Genomic DNA, 19,842 nt, shown 5'->3' with positions numbered 1-19,842 from the left:
GTAACCTGCTTGCCTTCTGTCAGCGTCTTGGATCCTCCTTCCAGCTGCACTGTCCATTATTTAGCTCAAAATCGCTTCTTCTGGCACCCTCCTCCCCCACACTCGTGTACTGATATTCCCAGGGGCTTTCTCCTCGCCAAAGCACAGCCTGTTACCAAAAGCAGCGGACAATTAAGAGGAAGCCCTGGAGGTTGCCATATAAAACGCTGAAAACTCACCCACTGAATCATAACGCGGAGCGGGGTCCCATCCAGGCAGATGCTTCCCGGATCAGAAGGAGCGCCTGGCCCTGGTGAAAATAAATATCTGGATAAAAGGCCTCGCTGCTCCCACCTGCTCCAGCTCGGCTCCCTGCTCCCGTCCCAGTGGCCATCCTTGCCTGCTGCACGGTCCCATGGGGTAGCTCCGCTGCTGGGGGCTCAGGTAGGGGCTTTGGTGAGCCGTCCTGCCCTGGTGGGTCCAGGCTGAGACCATCGCAGCCGGTCACCAAGCTGAGCTGGTGCCAGGTGGCCGCCGGCTGGGGCCTGGCTAATTGCCGAGTAAATCCAGGAGCTGCTGCCTTCATAGGAGACTCCTGGAGGACTGAATGGGCAGTGAAACAACAGCTTTCTGGAGCTATCGCTCCGCAGGGGATTTGGTGAGATCTCTGCATAGCAAATGTATAGGATGTACGTCTGCAGAAATCCTTGCGAGTGCGGTAGGATCTAATCAAATCCCACTTGTTTGTATGGAGAGGCAGCCCAGAGCCTTGCGGCAAACACCAGGGGAACACCGGAGGCATCATAATGTGTTACACAAAGATACAGAAAACACCAGATTTGTCTTTTGACTCAGTCAATCCCTCCCCTTACTCGCCCTTACTTGGGCGTATTTATCGTTCCCGTTGAAAACTGTCGGTTCTTCTGGCTGCCCAAGCTGTGTACAGGCAATAAAGAGGGATAAAGACCAGCCTGGTGGCAGGGCAGAGCACTGGGCAGCGGGTCTGACTGTTTGGAGACATGGTCAAAAGAGAAACGTGATCTGTTGGTAGCTTAGGCATCTCTGTGCTGCTCAGCTCGCTGTCCCTTACAAATAACGCGGGAATTGTGTGTGATTACAGGAGATCTAAAAAAAAAAAAAAAAGAAAAGTTTATTCTCTAGATTTATTTGTTCTGAGTTTTTCGTTTCTTGGCATTCCAGCTGCATTTCGGTTGCCATCAGTGTTACTGCTTCCCCCGGGTAGCTCATTTCCTCTCTCTTAGTTTCCGTGTCTTTCGTACAGCAAGAGGAGAGAGACGGAGCCTTCCCGACAGCTCAGCGCTGTGACTGCCGAGCGCCAAGAGGACTCGGGGAGGAGCGGCACCAGGGGCACGGTGTGCTCTGTGCCACGGCCAGGCTGTCTCAGGGAGAAACCAGGACACCGTCTGCAGAAAGCCACGTGGCTGCCGTGCTGTCAGGCCAGTTTCCGAAGACAGTGTGGGAGAAGTGTCCTCTGTGCTGAGATTGCTGGGCCTGCTTTCCAAGCCAGTGCTGACTCCGCAGCCAGAGCCAGAACACGCTACGGAGCTGGGATGCTTGGCAGGCGTTTCCTATCTGCAAATCGTAATTACTGGGACAGAGGAAAAAAAAGCTGAACTAGGCCAGTCTTGATCTTATCTGCTGGGATTCTTAAAAAAACAGCGCAAGAAAACAACCGCCCTCACCCCTGGAGACTAAATGTGGTCATTAACGCCTTCCTAAAATAGCTGGCATGCAAAAAACCACCCCAGTGTCATCTCCCTGCCTTGCAGAGTGTTTGTATAAAGTTCCCTGCGGTAACGTGGGTGTTTCAACCAGTGCTGGGGCTGCTGTGGTGTGTGGGGCATACGACAACCACGTTGGGGGTGCAACAGTGTCGGCATCAGAACGTTGAAACAAGCGGGTAACTCGCTCTTGCTTTTCCTATAGCAAGTGTCTGTGGTGCACTGAACATCAGGCATGTGGAAGGAAACCCTTGGCAGTACCACGAGGTGACTTGATGAAGACTGGGGCATCCTCACGGGGAGATCCCAGGGATCTCAGACATACTCAAAGCTCACCTCTTGTCATTCACAGGGCACTAGCTCAGTTGTGTCCGATGTCAGAGACTAATGCCTTAAAGGACTGCTCTGTCTGTCCTCTCCCTTCCTAGCAGGACCATAATCTTGAACCTTACAGCTCTTGAACCTTACACCCAGGTCTCCCTCTTCCTTCTCCTCCTTCCCCGTGGCACTGCTCCTTCCCTGAGCTCTTCCCTTCTGCCTCTCCTTCTGGACATCCACTGGCTCGCGAGACCAGCGCGTCCCCTTGTGCAGTGAGCCCTCCGGGTAGGCAGAGGTGGGCTGGGCCCCTCGGATTTCTGGTGGAGCCTTTGGAAAGCTGAGAGAGATGGAGAGCCCTGCTCCATCCAGCCGGCCACGTCCCGGCTGTCGGAGCCACCTTCCCAGTAGATGGCATCAAAGACAGCGAGTTCCCCATCACCACAGCGTGGTTCTGCTCCAGCTAGCTGAGAGTGAGCTGCATGGGGAGGGCGTGGAGGTGGGGATTATCGGCACTGCAAGTGGGATAAGCCTCTTCCATTCCCGTTTCAAACGTTAAAGTAGCTCTAAACTGGAGAAATGCCTATGTATTTTCTTCAGCTGATTGGAACTACTGCAGGACCTTAAAATAAGAGAGCTGTGCATTGCTTTTCTTCTGCCTCAGCTTTCAGTGGCGTGCCCCACGTCTCATGCCAGTGGGGGCCCAGTTCTCCTGGTGGCAGTGGGACTGGGTGGCTGCTGCTTTAGGGCTCCCTGCCTTTCGCTTGTGTCTGACCATTCGTGGGCAACCTCACCATTTGTCTGCTCCTCACAGGCCTTCATATGCAGTTTTTGTTGTCTGAATTTAGTTTGCTTTTGATATATACGGATAATTTTTGCATATACAGTGTCCTGCATAGCAGTGTGATTAAAGACGCGTCACCTTTTTCTTTCTTTCTTTATAAACCCTGCATATATCTGATAGTTGCTACGGGTCAACAACCTACTGGGTGTGGAAGAATTCCCTCTTCTCCACTCTGACATGGAGGAATTCCTGAGATCAGCAGGTTTGGCTCATCAGGAGGCTCCCCTGAGCCTGAGCTGGCACCCGTCCTTTGAACATCTGATCACCACCTCACAATTATTCCTGGTCTCCTCGTTAGTTTTCCCACAGTCAGGTTCTCTGCGTCAGCAGAAAGGCGGTCAAGAGGAGTTGGTGGGTCCGCAGCGAGGTTTGGGAGGAAGGAGCACGCATGTCGATTTTATTGTTATGTTTAAATGCCAGTGACTTTTAAATGTAACATACCGTGGCCTTGGGAAGTGTATTTAAGCTGCATCCCAGGGCTTGCATTAACCGAGAGACTTAGCAGGACTTTATGGATCTCCTTTCAGGGAAAATGAAAGAGCTGGAATTTCTTCCTGCTGGCTTCGTTTTCTGCTCCACTCGTAAATTCAAAGAAAAATATACCTTCCTTGCTTTGCTAGGCCGTGGATGTCATATATACCTCGGGTCTGACTCCTCGTCCTCACACGCCGGAGGTAACCGTGGCCTCGGGGGGCAGCAGGCAGGATTGGGCCGGCTGCGTGGCGCTGCCTACCGCCAGGGGAGGGAAGGCAGGCAGCACTGCCTGGCCTGCATGCACAGCACCGGTGGTGCACAGCACGGACCGGGGTTACTTGCTGGGCCCGTACGAAAAACTCTCTTGCACAAGCAGATAGGATTAGAGAGGGAGAGCAAGTGTCTTTTGACACCATATGGAAAAATTAACTTTCAGATGGCTTAAGCTGTTGCATGCTCCGTTTCAGCCTGAATATTCATATGCTCCCGGCTTTGAAGAATTGCCTAGCCCCAGAAGAAATCTTTTTTATAATTATTTTGTTCCAATTACTTTGGAAGTGCATATCAGATAACAAACTCCAGTACCGAGTGAGTGAGTTCAGCGACCGCAGAGGTCCTGTGTGCCTTTCGCAGCAGGAGCGTGTGCTCACAGAGAGGGGAAGATCCTGAACGTGATTTTAGAGATTTCCCCAGCCATGTAATGGGTGTAGGAAGGCTACAAACCAGAAACAGATCCTGAACAGATCCTGACGGGCTGTCTGCGTGTGTGCAGATCCTGGTTTGGTGCAGCTGGAAGAAGAGCACAGGTCCCGTTCAGTGCTGGAACTGAACACACCGGGTGCCTGCTTTTAGATTATTTCCAGTAGCACAACAGTGGTATATACCCAGCTGGCATAACAGTGTGAAAAAAATAGGAATTAAACCCTATCCAGATTTGGGCTGTTTTGTTGGTGGTGGCTTTTTGTGCCCCCAGTAGATAGCCTGACCTCTCCTGCGCAAGCCTGTGCCCGGTGTGCTTTGTTGAAATTTAATTTACTCTGCCCGTGGCAGCCAGACCGACAGGATAAACTTCCAGCCGAAGCCTTGAGCAGGTGAGTTGCAGTGGCTCTGCTGCAGCCAGCGGGGTTGTGCCAGTTTACACCCTTGGGGGATCCGTCCCTCAGCCTGTAACACCCGAGCTGTTAGCGTGCGAGCCTCGGCACTTCCAGCCGGTGCTAGCACCCGAACGCAGGAACTACCCAGCAGGTCTGCTGAGGTCCTGCCGTCTTTTATGTTCCTAACAGCAACTCTGACACTCCTTCAGAAATGGGTCCCGGCTGCTGTTACTTCTCTCCCCGCACCATCGCTGTGAAGAGCACGCACCAGCGAGGGGACCGTTTGCACTCACAAAGTCCCCGTTTGGAGGCAGGCTGTGCCTGCTCCCTGCTAGCACTCGAAGCAGCCCCGCACCCTGATCACGTCTCTGCAGCCGCCTTGGAGGCAGAAAGGCTCTGCCTCTGTTTTTTTTTTTTTTTTTTTTACTGCAGACAATTTGTGAAAAGCGTACAGCAGCCTCTAGAGTTCGTGTCTTTTGAAAGGACTTTCATTTATGTTAATGGACGGCCAAAGAAAATGTTCTTTTCTTCTCTGTAGACCTGCGGTCTTTGAAGTACCACTCAGATGAATGGCACGGAGCGAAAGAAAAGGCTCTGTCGGTACCTAAGTCTGGTCACTGGGTGAAATCTGGGATTCGCTTCTGCGGCTGAAGGTTTTGCTGTGAAAGGCTGTGAAATTGCAGGACACTTTTCTAACCTGGGGACTTTTATTTGAGAAGCCTTGGAGCGTGATCCTGCTGAATACAGAATCACTCCATCTCGGCTGTTTTCCTTTTCTCGGGTTATTAAAAACCCTTGTGAGGGGCTGTCCTGGCAGGCTGTGGGAGCAGGAGCACACAGCAGTGAGGGGGGAGTCACATCAAAGCTCACTCTGGAAAGCAGTGCCAGGACTTTGGTGGTTTTTTTTTTTTTTTTTTTTTTTTTTTTTGCTTTAATTGGAACTGAACCTTCAGTATTTCGAAAACTGTTTTGAACCTGGACCAAAACGAAGGCAAAGAAATCCTTGATGATTATTAGGCGAGAGTAGTGCTTTGGCTAAAGGCAAACACCACCTGCCAGGGAAATAGTGCGATGGCTTGGGTTGGGTTGGGTTGGGTTTCGTTGGGTTGGCTTGGGTTGGGTTGGGTTTTGTTGGGTTGTGTTGGGTTGGGTTGGGTTGGTTCGGTTTGGTTAGGTTGCAAAGAAGCAAGGAGTGTGGGGACAGATGGTGGCACGGGGGCTCAGCACCCACGGCAGGCGGTGGGCATGGAGCTTGGTGCCCCGGCACAGCCCCGATGGCTCTGTGGCCCTCATCCCAGTGGGGCTGGCAGCGTGCTCACCCGCAGCAGGACCTGCTCCTGCGTTAACCAGCGTGCAGCCGAGGATGGGCGAAGCTTGACCGTGTTCTCCAGATGCGAAGGTCCTGCAGTACTGCGCAGGGCGCAGTGCCAGGGAGGAGCATTTCCCTCACGGGGAAGAATGGTGGGAGCTGCCCCATGGCTAAATTTGTCCTGACCCCTATTCCCTGGGAATGAGGTGGGCAGAGCTCGAGGAACGGGCATCTTGTGGGCAGAAAGGGGGATAAGAATGAAGTAAGCTGGAAAAAAAACACAGCCTGATGGTTCCCAAGAAGGGATCAGATAGCGATCAGAGAGCCTGGGACCATTCGAGTGCTATCTGTCGTTGCAGGGGCTGAAAAGCCGAGAAAAACGCTTGAAATGGAAGATTAGGGACCTCCCCACATGACACTTCACAGTATGATGCATAGAAATCTGGCAGGCACTTGAATTCTCAGGATTAGCATTTTTTGTTCGTAAGGGACAGGTGAGCATGCTTCCAGAGTGCTGCCGTGCAACGGTAAACCCTGTGTCCCAAACATATTTCTCATTTGGAGCTTCAGGAAGGGTTATTTGCCCACCAAATTGACCTCCACCTCACAATACCTGGGGACCTTGCCCCGGCAGCTGGTCCGTGGGCATTAGCTCTCACCCGCAGTCCCATAAGGCAGGCAGAATTTGGCTTTGCGCGCACTGAGGAATGAAAGAATAAATAAATAATCCTTCCTGCCCTGTGCAATTCACCATTTATAGTCATGCAACAAAATCCCGCATTCTGGTTTTCAGAGCACTTGGGGATGGCCGGGGGCAGGGGAGGGGGGCGGCCGCCCCATCCCTGGGCTGGGAGCTTTGTCCCGGGCACAGGGCAACATCTGTCTAGTGGGAAAAGCTAAAAGGAGCCCATTCTCTGCAAAAGCCACAGGGAAAGCATCCAAGAGCTGCTCCGTTTGGAGCTACCCTTGTCTGGTTTCCACATTGCTGATGGCTATGTGAACCAGGCGGCCAGAAGGGCCTGGGTTTGTGCTGGGTGAGGGCAGCGGGATGGGATGGGGTGGTGTGGGGTGGGGTGGGTTCATTGCTCACGTTTGGTGGGTTTGGCCATGGGAAATCAGGAAAATTCACCCGCATAACCTGGAGTGCTGGGCCCAGAGAGCATTCTGCTTTACAACCCAGGGCAAGCAACTCGCTCGGTATCGCAGCTTTCGCAGAGATTTGGGCAAAAGTTTCCTCTCTGACAGTGCCCCTGAGACGCAGGTAGGGGCAGGCAGCGGTGCAGGTGCGAGCCCCACGGTTTCTGATCATAATCTAAGATCTAGAGCTCTGCTCTGCTGTCCCAGAACATACAGAGCTCGTGTCCGAGCCGTGCTCGGAGGGATTACATCCGTTCTTGTGTGCTTTGTGAAATGTCGGAGGTCTGCTGCAACTGGAGGGGATTATCCTGCTCACTTGGCCTAATATAAACTTGTCAGGAATAACATTTCATTTCATCGTGTTAGTAAAAGAAACACGAGCTCACATTCCTGTGTCACAGATGGTCGTACCTGACACTCTTGGGAGAGAGGAGCTCATTGAGCTTTGGAGATGGCTGGAGCTGCTGGGTTTGGCGTGTACAAGTGCCCAGGTTCAGTTTATCTCAGCCTAAGTGGATTTCCTTCGCTTTGCTTTGGTTTTCTTTTTCCTTTTTCATTTATGGGGTCATGAAAGTAGCCGTTCACAGCTAGCCGTTCTGGTTCTGTTAAACACTTTAAGGTATTTTCCAGCTCATCTGTTTTCAGTGAAGCACTTAAACACGTGCTCAGCTTTAACTAAGCTTCAGTCGTGTCCCTGAGGATACAGACAAGTCGAAGCACCTTGTTGAAAAAGGAAAGATTTGCTGGGTCTGCGTGGGGTTCGGTGTTCAGCTAACTCCCTGCAATAGCCAAAATAAATGTCCAGGCGGTGTGAAGTGGGGTTATCCTGGAACTGGAGAAGCCACCGATGTGACAGCAGCAGCAGGGTGGTGGCAGAGCGGGCTGGGAAAGGCCCTGCTGGTGCCAGACTCCCCCTTCAGGCAGCAGGCTGGGCTGGGAGAGGTGGCCGGGGGGTCTCTGCCAAGGAATGCATGCTAACAGGGTGCGGTGTCGCAGTCTGGAGGAATAGGTGGGGATAAAACCTGGGCAGGGGGGGGTTGAGTGACAGGCCGGGACGCCTTCGGTGGCCCAGTTTGGTGGGGTCCGACAGCATCACCCCGGGGGCCAGGTCCGGGTGCCAAGCACGGCGCTGCCTGCACGTGCACCAGGAGCTCGCTGTGCTTGAAGCGTGACCCAGATGAGGCGCTTTGATGGCAGGAAGCCTTTCGCCGAGACCGGTGTAAGTGCCATCTCATACGCTGCTCTGTGACACCTCCAATCGTAACCACAAGCTCTTCCTGAGCTCACATGTTTTCCTCCCTCGCCAGCCCTGCCTTTGCTCGGCCGCTGCTCTTACAGAGCACCTCCGCAGCTCCTCGCCGCCAGGAGCACCGCTGGTTCGTAGAGGGCCAGCCTGGAGGGCTGCTGCCTACCCCAGAGGTGCTCAGGCACCGTGGGCTTTCGGGAAGCAGCTGTGAGGCCAGCTGGGTCTGGTGGGACTTCTGTGGGGGCAAGGGGAGCGAAGAAACCTCGGGCTGTTTCCCTAAAAGCAAGCCCTGGGACCAAGTTTAAATAAATGCTGCACCAACCCACCAGAGCCAGGCTGTCCGGGTGCTTTAGCTGTCCCAGTCGGCCCTGTGGTTTTGGGATCCAGCTGCTCCGTTGTAGGTAAGCTTGCATTTCCCCCTGCGAGTGCCCTTCTGAGCATGACTGGGAGAAAGGGGTCACAATGATTAAAACCCTTTTTTTTGCTGGTTGGAGAGGCCTCAGGCCTTCCTGACTCTGCAGACGTGTCACTTGTGGTAGGAACCGGGTGGAGACGTCACCTACAACCAGCGGCATTTTCCTGCCTGGGCAGCATCCAGATTAAAAAAAAAAAAAAAAAAAAAGGAGCAGGCGGTGCGATTTGTCTTAGAGCTGTGCAGAAACAGGTGCTGCCAAAGGAGTGGAAGAAATTAAGCCCAGGGCTTTCCAGGGAGAACGTCCGCTTTCCAATCCCCTCTTCGTTTGGCTTCAGCAAGCTGGATTAAAGTAGGTCATTTCCTCGAAGCGCTGCAAGGGCGAGAGCCGGCGCTGGGAGCAGCGCGCGCGGAGGGGACACCTCGCGCCCAGCCGCGACCTCCAGGACTGCTGGCACGCCACCCCCGCGGCCCCCCGAGCTCAGCGGCTCTGCCCTGCTCAGCTCTGCATTGCTTCTGCCGAGGTGCCAGCGCCGGCTCTGAGGAAGCTGGGAAGTCAGGACTTGAGGATGGAGTACTTGTAAATGGGTTGTCGGGGAGGGGCAGCGTGAAAGTTTCTGTCCAAATCCCTGTTCCAGCTATTTTTGAGTGCGCGAGAAAATCGTATCTGGATGCGTCAGAGTAACAGGCGTTCCACTCGGGTGAAGAAGCTAATTAAAAGCTGCAGGCTTTAGACAACACGTTAATATTTTCAACAGTTCGACCCCACGCAACCGTTAAATCTCTTTCTGATGGCTAATATATGTTGCACATTTTTGTTTTAATTAGAACAAGACTGTAATCCATGCTGCAGTTAGGTTCATTACACTTACAAACCTCATACAATCAACAGATCAATCGGTCATTAGCCAACTAAGTCTGCTGTAATTAACATTTACAGAAAACTTTTAATTGCGTGTCTGTCCTTTGCAGCAGGTACCGAGGGAAGCGAGGCCTTCTCCCTCACACTGCTGACGTACAAGTCCGGTTACAAGCACTGTGTGTGTACCCCTGACTTGTGACCGGTTAAACCCAGTTTGCAAAGCCTGGTTGGAAGACCCCACAACCCAGAGACCTCGCGGCGCGGTCCGTCCCGTCTCAGAACAGCTGGCTGAGCAGGACGGGGCTGTACGAGCATCCCGGGTGCTCACCTGGGCAGCGGTGCTGTGGCCAGCTGTGCACAGCGGTTTCTCCGTGGAAAGTGGAGTTGCAGGGCCAGGTTCTGCCCCGCTTTCCCCTTCTGCTTGCACCTCTCCTTGGCCTTCTGTTGTGCCTGAGCTCTCGGGGCTGTCCGTGCCCCCATCATTACCCAGCACGGGTGGGATTTCCAAGCTCTGCTTTGCTGGGGCATCCTGGCGAGGAGGATCCCCTCCAGGTAGCCCACCAAAATGTGCCGTCACCTTGCTGGACGCGGCCACCAGGGCCTCAGGGTGAGCTCGCCAAGGGAGAGCAGCCCGAGTGCCGTCAGCGTTGGCACTGCAGCCCTGCCCGGGCCGTGTCAGGCGCTGCCTGCACAGGTCCTGCCCGCTGCGCACCCCGCGCTCTGCGCCTCGCTGGCTGAGCTGTGGCAGCAGGCCGTCGTCCCCTGTCGCACCGCTAGCCCCTAGATCTTTTCCCAAATCGCTTCTCTGCAGATAATAATGAATAGTCCCTTTCTGCTTAGCAGCCGGGTAGTGCTGGGTTTGCCTCCCTGAGAAAAATCAGCATCCCTCCGCGCAGGGAGGGAGTTATGCTGCTTCTTCCGCACGCAGCCTGCATAATTCCCTGTAATTTTATTATCTCTGTGCACTCAGAAATACGCCACATGGCTCTTCTGTAAGTGGAGAAGATAAGAGGCTATACCAGCATGAATTCTCTTTAATAAGATTACGCTATGATAATAGGCTACTGGAATAATTCAGCGCCTAATGATTTTGTTCTTTCTTGCTTCCCCGTGATCAAGGGCAATATACATTAAAGTTGCAGAGGCTTTTTTAATTATGCAGGAGTAAGTGTATATTTTATATAACAGCCTTAATGATTCAAAGGGAATTCTTGGTTTTGTGGGAAACTCTGGTTTGGTGTTGCCACTTTCAGAGCTCCGTGTGTGTAAGCACAGGCAGGCATATGGTCTGCTTGCTGCAGTGTCCTGGCGGTGTTTTTTGTGGGAAAAATCCAAGTGGTGAAACACAACGCAGCCGGCCGAGCTGCCTGGAAGGGGATCAAACTTGTAATACTTTAATCTGATTAAAAAATATATTTAAAATTGTAAATGATTTCTTCACGAGGAGTTGCCTAACGTCAGGCATTCAGATGAGGAAACGCTGGCTCGGCTCCCCCGGGGCCTCAGTTTCCCCTTCGGAAAAACAAATGAAGGAGCTGTTGGGACTTCGAACCTGCCCGAGCGAATAGCCCCCCCGCTTTGTACCACAGCACGGGAGTGCTGGGGGGATTTCGTTCCCTAATGTTTGCAGAGCTCTCTAAGATCTTTAAAGGAAGAGTGCAAGGTGTTATTTTGACGTTCCCCCCCCCCCCCCCGATTCCTGGGGGCAGCACTGGGTGACTGCCGTCCCCTGGGTTGTCTCCAGTCGTGGGCGAGCAGAGCTGCAGCTGAGAGCTTTCCTCTCTCCTCGGTGGGTCTTTTTTTTGCCCTTCGGTGCTACCTGAACCTTCCCTGCTGCGTGTCAGCCCCCCTCGGGTCACCGCTTTTCCAACGTGGCTCCATTCGGCCTGAACGATGGCTCCTCAGCACAGTGCCTGGCTCGAGCAGGGCGGGCGGGTGCTGGGCGCCGCCGACCTGCCCGACAGAGCCGGATGTCGCCGCGCAATTAGTGGATGGCTCGCGCGGGCTGGAGTGGAAGGAAGCAGAGCTCTGTGCTCAGAGACATTTGAGGTTTCCTTGTTTGTTTCCTCCGAAAAGGCTTCTCGCGGAGCTTGACGTGTCCCCCCCCAGTCACGTCTTTGTGCCTTCAACAGCATGATTTGACTACACACCAGTTGGTGAATCGCAGACAACATTTTTCCCTGCTTCAAGGGCCTCTCCAGGTCCACGTGGAGAGGTGTCCAAGCACCTTATGAAGGCTTGGAGCCATATGAAGGGATTTTCAGCAGGTGGTGTTCGCCCCAGGATGGTTTGGTCTCAGACCGCTCTCCACTGCTGGTACCTGCCGTTGTGCTGGGGATGCTGGTGGGGCACTCAGTGCAGGTGGGATTTATTTGGGGGCTGGGGACTGGGGGAGGGCAGGTGCCTTTCACGCACCACCTCGTGCCTGCTGGAAGGGTTGTATAACCCCGCGCTGGGAAAGTCATTAGCTGCCCGAGCTCTGCCTGCACGAGGTCTCTCACTGCCTTCCCGGCAGATGGGAAACAGGAGCAGAAATCTTCCAGCTGGACGAGGCAGCGGAATCGGAGGGTCTGGGGAACGGGATGGGAGCGGGTGAGTTGTCCTCTCTGCACGGTGCTGGTGGCAAAAGCCTTCCTCTGCTGCCCTTCACCCGCCTGGGAGCAGCACAGTTCAACGAGTGCGTCCTTCAGCCGCTCCTCTGCTGTGGACTCCAAGCTGAACCCGCCGGTCAGGGGCTGGCTTTTCGTTTGGAGCTTATCTGGAAAGCTAAACCAGAGCCCAGATGGCTTCGAAACGCCCCGCGAGGTCCAACCCGAGTGCGGCTCTTGCCATGCACATTCCTGTGCTCTTTCAGCGGGCTGGGGCTGCCCTGCCAAGTGTGATTTCAGAGGAAGCGTGGAAGGAAAGTCCAGCCCCTCTCTCGTCCTTTCTTCAGAGGACTTGTGGTGCCTTTGCAGTGGGCAGAACAGCCGAGAGAAAGGGCTGTCACAGAGCTCCTCCACGTCCTAGGCTGTGTCCTCTTCCTCCATGACTCACCCACGGAGGAAAATAAGAGACTTTTAGCACAAAGAGGACAAAACAGCAGAAGCTGGCTCTCCAGAGCTGTTCCTCCCCTCTCTACGATCGTTTGTTTGCAGATCTGCAGGCACGTTTCATTTCCAGCCCGGAGGTTTAATCCCCGCGAGCCCCAGCGACCTGAATTATTTCAGCACCAAAGGTGCATGCGTTTCACAAGCGGAATACTTTGTACGTATATACATATTCAGTGCCCGCAGGTGAGCCGAAAACCACGCGAATTGGAATCTTAAAATATTTCCTGAAGTTTGTCAGGAGGGGTGGGTGCTCGAGGCTTGCAGGATTTGCCTCCCGAGCTGTAAAACTGCCCGAGGAGCCAAACCTCTCCCGACAAGGCGATGCCTCTGCTGCTGGCTACGTCGCCGCAGCCCAGGGAGGTGAGGAATTCAAAGGTGGCTTTCCAAAATGCACGACAAGCCTTCATCTTGACACCTGGCGTGGTGCTCTGAGCCATCCCATGCGTGCTCCGAGCGAACGCCGAGCCGCCGGCAGCCCTGGCCACTTCCTTCTCCTGCAGTTTACTCGCTGCAAAGCATGGCTTCGAATTCAAGCCAGGCTATTAGTCTTGGCCCCTGTTGCTAGCGTTTTGGTTTGGGGTTTTCTTTCTTTTTTTTTTAAGTCCCTTTAAAATATCTGGAGAGATGCTGTCAAGGTTAATTTGTTTGCGATGGAGGAAACGCTTTCACATGGTGGCTAAATGTTGTTGGAAAAGGGCACGATTAATAGGCGCTCACTTCGTCCCGATTAAACTGGCAGCTGGGAGATATCGATCAGCATGTTCACAGCAAACTATCCACCTCTAATTTGCACGGTAAACAAGCACGGGACTCCAGTTCCCTTAACCCTTCCCATGGCGGTGGCAGCCTCATGTCCTTGGGAAGGAGTTCAGTGCCCGGGGCAGCCCCAGCCGGGGGCCTCGGCGTCCTGCACTCAGCCACCACCCACGTGGTGGGCTTGAAGCAGGTGAGAGTGTTTCATATAGCCCCAAAATACTGCCCACTGGGTCATCAGTGACTGCTGTTAATGCTTATTCAGAGCTTAGCAGCTACGTAGAGAGCAATTCTGTGCTTAATTTTGCAATCGTCCCGTGTCTGGGGCTTTGCTTCCTAAGGTGACCGTCACAGCAGAGGCTGGGGTGCCTCTCGCAGGGGAGAGGAGCAGGGAGCTGTGCCTCCAGCAGGAGCTGCCTGCCCGTGGTCTCAAAGCACAGTTAAGACAGAGCAAAGGCCAGGAGATGAAAAAGAAGCCTCCTGGCTGGCCGCAGAGCTCCCAGCGTGCCTGCACACCTCGCGCCTCGTGCCGTGCCCTGCGCTGCACGGTTAGGGAACGGCCGCACAGGTGCCTTCGGTCTGGCACTCGGGGAATTTTGGACGCGTTCCCAGGTTTGCTGTATTTAACAGCTCTGCTGCTGCCGCTTCCACCGCTGCCGGTCATTTTCCCACCCATCCTTTTTTTCTTCTGACGTTTGCTTTCTGGGGACAGGCAGCAGGAGAAAGCACCCGAGCCTCCCAGCCCACCTGTTTGATCGCGCTTTGACCCTCCGAGCAACAAACCAGTTCTGAGGCTGCCAGGAGGAGGGAGGAGGATCGACCGGCCCGACTTTCCAGCCCAGGTGCTTTGTTACTCTCACCAAACACATGTTCCACATTAGAGGCCGTGCATTCTCAGTGCAGACGCTGCCAGGGTGTTGCCAAACAAAACAAATTGCTCTGGGTTGGACCTGGCTTAGATATTCATAAGGTCACCGTGTTTTTGGACCTCTGGCTGCTTCACTACGGTTGGGTTTCTGGTTGTTTTTTTTCCTACCGTGCCCGAGTTAACACAGACCAGGTCTGGAAATACCCAGAGCTCTTTTTCAGCCTCTCGGGGAACAAGTGAGGCTCGAGTGGACATGCGTTAACTTGACAGGGCACAGGAACAGAGCAGCTTTCCGGAGGGCACCAAGCGCCGCGCAGCCTTGCCCAGGTTTTTGGGCCAAGGGCTTTGTAAAGCAGCTCTTTCCCAAGCCATTCTTCACAGTGGCATCTCGTGTCACGTTTGTTTTTCTGAAAAGAGGGGCTATTTTTACATTGCCAGACTTCCTGTGAGGTTTCAAACTCCGGCATTTCAGCCTTTTCACAGAAAGGCTGGGAGGGGGGGGTTACAGAAGGCTGACATTAATGACAGCAGCACCAGCTCTTCGTGCCTGCTCCGTTGGGATCGCAGCGGCCGTACAAACGGCAAACCTGCACGGAATTAATTCCTCCCGGTGGATCTCGGTGCTGATCCCCTGCACGGTGCTTCGGGAAGAGACGGGTGTTTACTTCGTGAATCTCAGATGACAAACTTATTTTTCCACGGGGCGAGCGGGAGGCACGGAGGGGAAGTGACCTCCCCGGTACCTCCGGTAGCCAGAAATAGCAGCTGGCTGCCCCGCTGCCTCCTCATCCTCCTTGCTCCGCTTCTCCTCCTGGTGCCGCAGCCCCGCTCGCCCCAGATGCGATGTGACGAGGGCTCCTCACCCCCACCAGGTGCCCACACAGAGATATTGCTGCAGATGTTCCTCCTCGTGGCACGTCTTGCCTGGATGTCCGTTGTACGTTAGAATTTTAGGCTCTGTTCATCACCGTCCTTGGGCAAACAGGCTCCGGCTTCCTGTTTTCCTCATTGCCCTGATTTCTCCAAGTATTCTCCCGTAGGTGCTTCCCCACAACAGCTGGCTTCCAGCCTGCGCTCGCGTCCTTTGCGAGTGCCGTTGGGTGGCGTCTCCCCAGGATGCCGATGGTCCCGTACGAAGCGTGCTGCCCCTGACCCCGGGCTCGCAGCCAAGCTTAGGAAACAAGGGTGCTCCAGCAGCAAAGGAGCTCCGGAGCAGTGGCAGGTGAAGCCTATCTGCCGGAGGTGAGGGGAGTTAACCTGTTTAACAGCTGGGGGAAGAGGCGTAAATCAAAAGTCTTGCGGAAGCAGCAGGGGTCTGCTTGTAGCGTGAGTGCTGCTGTTCTCTTTTTCACATGGCAGGGAGAGTCCTCGCCTCTGATGGCACGACCAGGCTCTGGTGTGCTTTCTGCACGCCCTCAGCTTGGTGGCTTTGCTCCGTTTTTTTCTGGACACACCCTCAAGTCACAGAAGTCACCCCGTTGGCAGGCGTTCCTTCTGCCGTTCCCTAGGGGGACTTGACTTCTGCAAGCGATACTTCAGCGTATTTGCAGTTGAATTTTCTTCATTCCAGCCCGGACATGTATGGCTTTTCTTTGCTGGCTGTGCAGGCACCGAGCCCACTCGTAGCTGACCGCAGCGCTGTTTCGCCTTGCAGAACTCTCCCGAGGCCCACGGAGATGCCCGGGTGAGCAGTGGGTGTGTTGGCAGGCCCTTTTCACACCTTTTGCTTGTCTTTACCTCTGAGCGCAGGGCCAGGGTTGAGCAAGAGGTTGTTTTTTTTCCATAACCTCTGCTAAATCTTGGTCCTCCCTTCCATATGCTGCCTTACTGGTCCCAACAGCCATCTCTCACTGCTCAGGCTGCGTTGCCCCACACAGCTTCCTTGGGGGAAACCTGGTCCTACTCTTTGGGCTTTGGGACAGGTGGACGTGACCGGGCGTGTAGGAGCTCTGTGGGGCAAGAAGGAAAGATTAGCATGGCATGCATCTTGACATAGACATTTACAAGTGCAAGCAAGACTTTTATCATTGTGCCCTGGAGTATTGGCATTGTCCGTGGGCAGTTTGGGCACCACTGTGCTCCTATATGTTAAGCTCAGATTTGTTTCCCTCTAGTTGCTTATAAACACGTTTGCTTACGTTTGTTTTCTGCGTTTGGTGTGTGATTTGAGCACATAAATGAATACACGGGCAGCTGGGTTGATATTTTAATGTCCTGGGGCAAAGCGAAATGCTTCCTGGTTTCATTGCCATTCTTCGATACAAGAGAGTCGACACTTCCTTAGTAAGTATATGTCCGTGCCACCTTGAGGGTGGGTCCTGATTTAAAACTGATGTCTGGAAAAATCTGGGGGAGTCACAGCATGCATTTATTTGTAGTAAATGAGGACGTGGAAGCTGTAGGTAAATTACCCATCAGGTAGGGTAATGGATCTACGAGAGAATAAGGAAGAAGGTTCTGCAGTTCCCAAAGCCAGTGCGTTATTCCTGCTTGTTTTACTCATCTGTACCACAACGGACACCACTGATGTCTCCTCTGCCGTGGGCAGCATGTGTTTCACAGCAATTAGGGGAGAGCAGCTTTGGCTTTCATGTCTCATCGTGTGCATGCCTTTCCCCCTTCTCCGTCTTGCAGGCTCGGTGTCCCTGATATTATGACAGAAAGTGTTCAGCGCACAGAACTATTACAAATGTAGCTCAGATGGTGCTGATGGGAGGATGACATCTCCTGAATAATTTATTTTAACCGAGAAGATTTGTAACGCTTAAGTATTAGCAGAACTCTCCCTTTTAACTCTTTAGGGGGAGGCTGCTCGTTGGGATCCTGGTTTGCACCGTCGCAGCCCTAATACTTCAAAGACCTTGAGCCTCGAGCGTGTGCAAGGGATGTCTAGGTGGGCAAAAGAGGCTTGGAGGAGGATTAGGTGTGCCAGAAGGAAGGCAGCAGCGGCCCCGCCGTTGATTCCTGGTGTACGTTCAGTGGAAGCTTTGTGCAGGGGACATCCTCGCACACGAGCACGCAAGCCAAATTTCCAAGCTCAGCCTGGCACAAGTCCAGTAATGAGGTAGAGATCGGCTCCAGGGGTTTTTATCAGTTTCATTCTTGGCACCGGTGCTAAAAAGGTCAAGAGCATTTTTGTGCCGATTATCTGAGAGGTCTCTTCCTCCCCCTTTGTTTGCGCACAAGACATCGAAATCCTGCTGTCGGCCCCTTCCCAAAGGGGCTCGGGGCTGATTCGCAGCTTCTCTCTCCTGCTCCTCCATTCTTCATCTCACTGCCGGTCTCGTTGCTTGGCTGGCGATCTCATCGCCTGTCGGTGATTCCCCCGGGTACCTCCCAGAACTGGGGCTAGCAGTTCACATCAGACACACTCCGTGCCTGAAGCGCACAAACTCTGTAGCGGGGAGGGAGCCAGCGGACGGCACCCGTGTGATTTCTGTTGTGCAGATGCCGCCCCGTGACATGGAAGGTGAAGTCTGGAGCTCTTGAAGTCGGTGCCAAAACCCGCGTATGACTCCCAGCTGGTCGGGGCATCGTCCCAAACACGCTTGGTGACCGACTCCGATCTGCGGTCCCTGCCCGGGGGCTTGGCCACCGCTTCGTCAGTCGCTCCGAGTCTCAGCCTCACTTCAGCTGGGAAGGGCTGGGAACACCTCGCTCTTCTGTGCCCGGCCTTTTTGTGATGAAGTTTCAGGGTGCTTACAGAAAGGAGCTAAGTACCTGTTTTAGAGCCGGGGAAACAGACAGAAAGGTGAAATGACTTACCTGAGGTCGTGCACCTGGCCACTGCCAGAGGCAGGAGTTCGTCCTGCATCTCCTCCGGTCCTTCCTAGCTGTTCTCATAAACCCTGATTGCAAAATAATGAATGAAACCCTGCTTCGTACCAGGAAAAGTGAGATTTGGAGTCGCATCACCCTCCAGGTCAGCGTGCTGGAGGTAATGACCACCAGTATCTTTGCATAACTAAATACCAAAAAGTAGCATCTGAGTTACAGAGACAGGAACTAGCAGAGAAGAGCCATCTACCACCAGGCCCAGCAAAAATTTGTGTTATGAATAGCTATATCTCATAAATTAGTCCAGCATTTTTTTTTTCCTATTGAAATGAGTTGTCTTCTTGCTTTATTTATCATTTCAAATTGCATTAGCAATTGCTTTCAAATGTTTCAGACTCAGCAGCAGCTTCCAAAGTCTGTCCTGCCTTCAGAGGAAATGCTCCTAATTTCTTCGGGTTTAGATGCCAGATGCGTGGCTAAACGAAGCCCGATGGTTAAGGTCTGGTTTCGGGCAGATCGTGAGTCCTTTCCCAGAGCTGGTGCCCGGGTTGTGCTCCCGGCAGTGACCACGTTGTGGTGGCTTTGTTTGGGGAAATGCAGATCGGGGATGGCAAAGGACATCCATCCTTTGCTTCAGGGCCTTCGCGTTGCACGAGGGGTGGTTGACGGCACTGTTTTACCTTGGGCAGTTAAATCGTAATAGCAGAGACAGATTATTTACTAATAAATATGCGCACGCACAGAAATATTAGTCTTAAATGAGGTTAATATTTTCTCCATTTCCTGCCGTGGCTACAGGTGATTTTCGTGTTGTTTTGTTCTCCGCTCTCTCAGGGTTTTGACTACTCATTTCTGAGACTGTCTCCAGGCAGGGATTTTACAGCCTAGCGTATCAAGTACGTGTAAGAAATGACGGGCTGAGTAAGAGGTTTCTTGCTTTCAGCCAGAAAAGAAACACTAAAAAGTCTCCAGAAAGTGGCTTTTCTGAAGAGAGGTTTGTGTATGCCAGAAAAGCAACCAGAGGGGTCTCTGAGCGAGATTCAAAAGCACTTGCTGTGAGCAGAAGTAAACTGGAAATGGGTCTTCCTCGCTGCTTTTAAGACCTTGTGCTTTAATACACACAAAATACAAGAGCACGTATGCAGCTCTGTCAGCTTCCCGTTAAGGTTTTAGGGCACGGAGCAGTCTCGGAGTGTCCTGAAGCTGTCAGACCCGGGACTGGTTCTTGCAGCACGGCCCCTGGGGCTCGTGGAGCCCCCTTGAGCGGTGTCACGGCTTCAGCTCCTGGCTGCCTGCCTCCGAGGGACGTGGGCAGAGGTGGTGGAGGAACAAACGGGGCGAAGTGAGGGTTGCACAGCGGCACCGAGACACCGCCTCGGCTGGGAGGTGAGGCAGAGCAGGGCTCTGCTGCGAAACCGTGAGGAGAGGGTTGTAAAATCAGCGTGCCTGTGAATTCCAGATGCGAGCCATACGACTGCAAAGGCCGTCCCTTTGTCCTCGTCTAAATCGACTCTCTCCTAAGCCCCGCCGGCATCTGCCTGCCCTGGCTGCTGGACTGTCCCTGCGCTGAAGCACACGCGCGGCGTACACCTTGTGCCGTGAGGAAAAGGGCTTTTGAAAAAACATTATGCAACCGACGAAGTGTTTGCTTAGGATTAGGTGCCACAGTTAATATAAGCATTAAAAAGTGTCTCTGGCCACTGTCCTGTACCGCAGCTGCCTCGTGTTTCCTCTCTTCTAACCTGAAGACAGATGTTAATCTGATCTGAGTGGCTTTTGTCCTATTCCCAGGGAAAGGAAAAAAAAATAATAAAGAAAAAGGAACCCTCTGCTTTTAAAGGTGGGAATTTATTTAACGCAGCAGTGCTAAATATATCGGTGTCTGCTGGAGCTGAGTTTGTCAGGATATGCTGTTCTAGCAGCATTTCCAGCACAGAA

General features: G+C 53.3%; 1 protein-coding gene across 5 annotated transcripts in view; it reads left to right on the top strand.

The window, feature by feature from the left end:
* LHPP (phospholysine phosphohistidine inorganic pyrophosphate phosphatase) overlaps positions 1 to 19,842 on the top strand; it is an 89,018-nt gene that overhangs the window by 51,229 nt on the left and 17,947 nt on the right. For 2 of the 5 annotated variants that reach the window (XR_010832730.1, XR_010832732.1), the window contains 2 exons: positions 1,262 to 8,541; positions 9,525 to 19,614. The exons of 1 other annotated variant lie outside the window; for it this stretch is intronic. Coding sequence is in view for 1 of the 4 variants with exons in the window: in XM_067000352.1 (XP_066856453.1) it covers positions 9,525 to 9,606 (82 nt within the window). In the remaining 3 variants the exon portion in view is untranslated. Of the gene's footprint in view, positions 1 to 1,261; positions 8,542 to 9,524; positions 19,615 to 19,842 lie in introns of those variants that run through there. 2 more of the 5 variants (XR_010832731.1, XM_067000352.1) reach the window with 2 other exon arrangements.

The sequence above is a fragment of the Anser cygnoides genome, chromosome 7, assembly GCF_040182565.1.
Source record: "Anser cygnoides isolate HZ-2024a breed goose chromosome 7, Taihu_goose_T2T_genome, whole genome shotgun sequence".
In the NCBI taxonomy this organism is placed as follows: Eukaryota; Metazoa; Chordata; class Aves; order Anseriformes; family Anatidae; genus Anser; species Anser cygnoides.
Note: the sequence above shows the minus strand (reverse complement) of the source record. Positions and strands in the feature narration are given on the sequence as shown.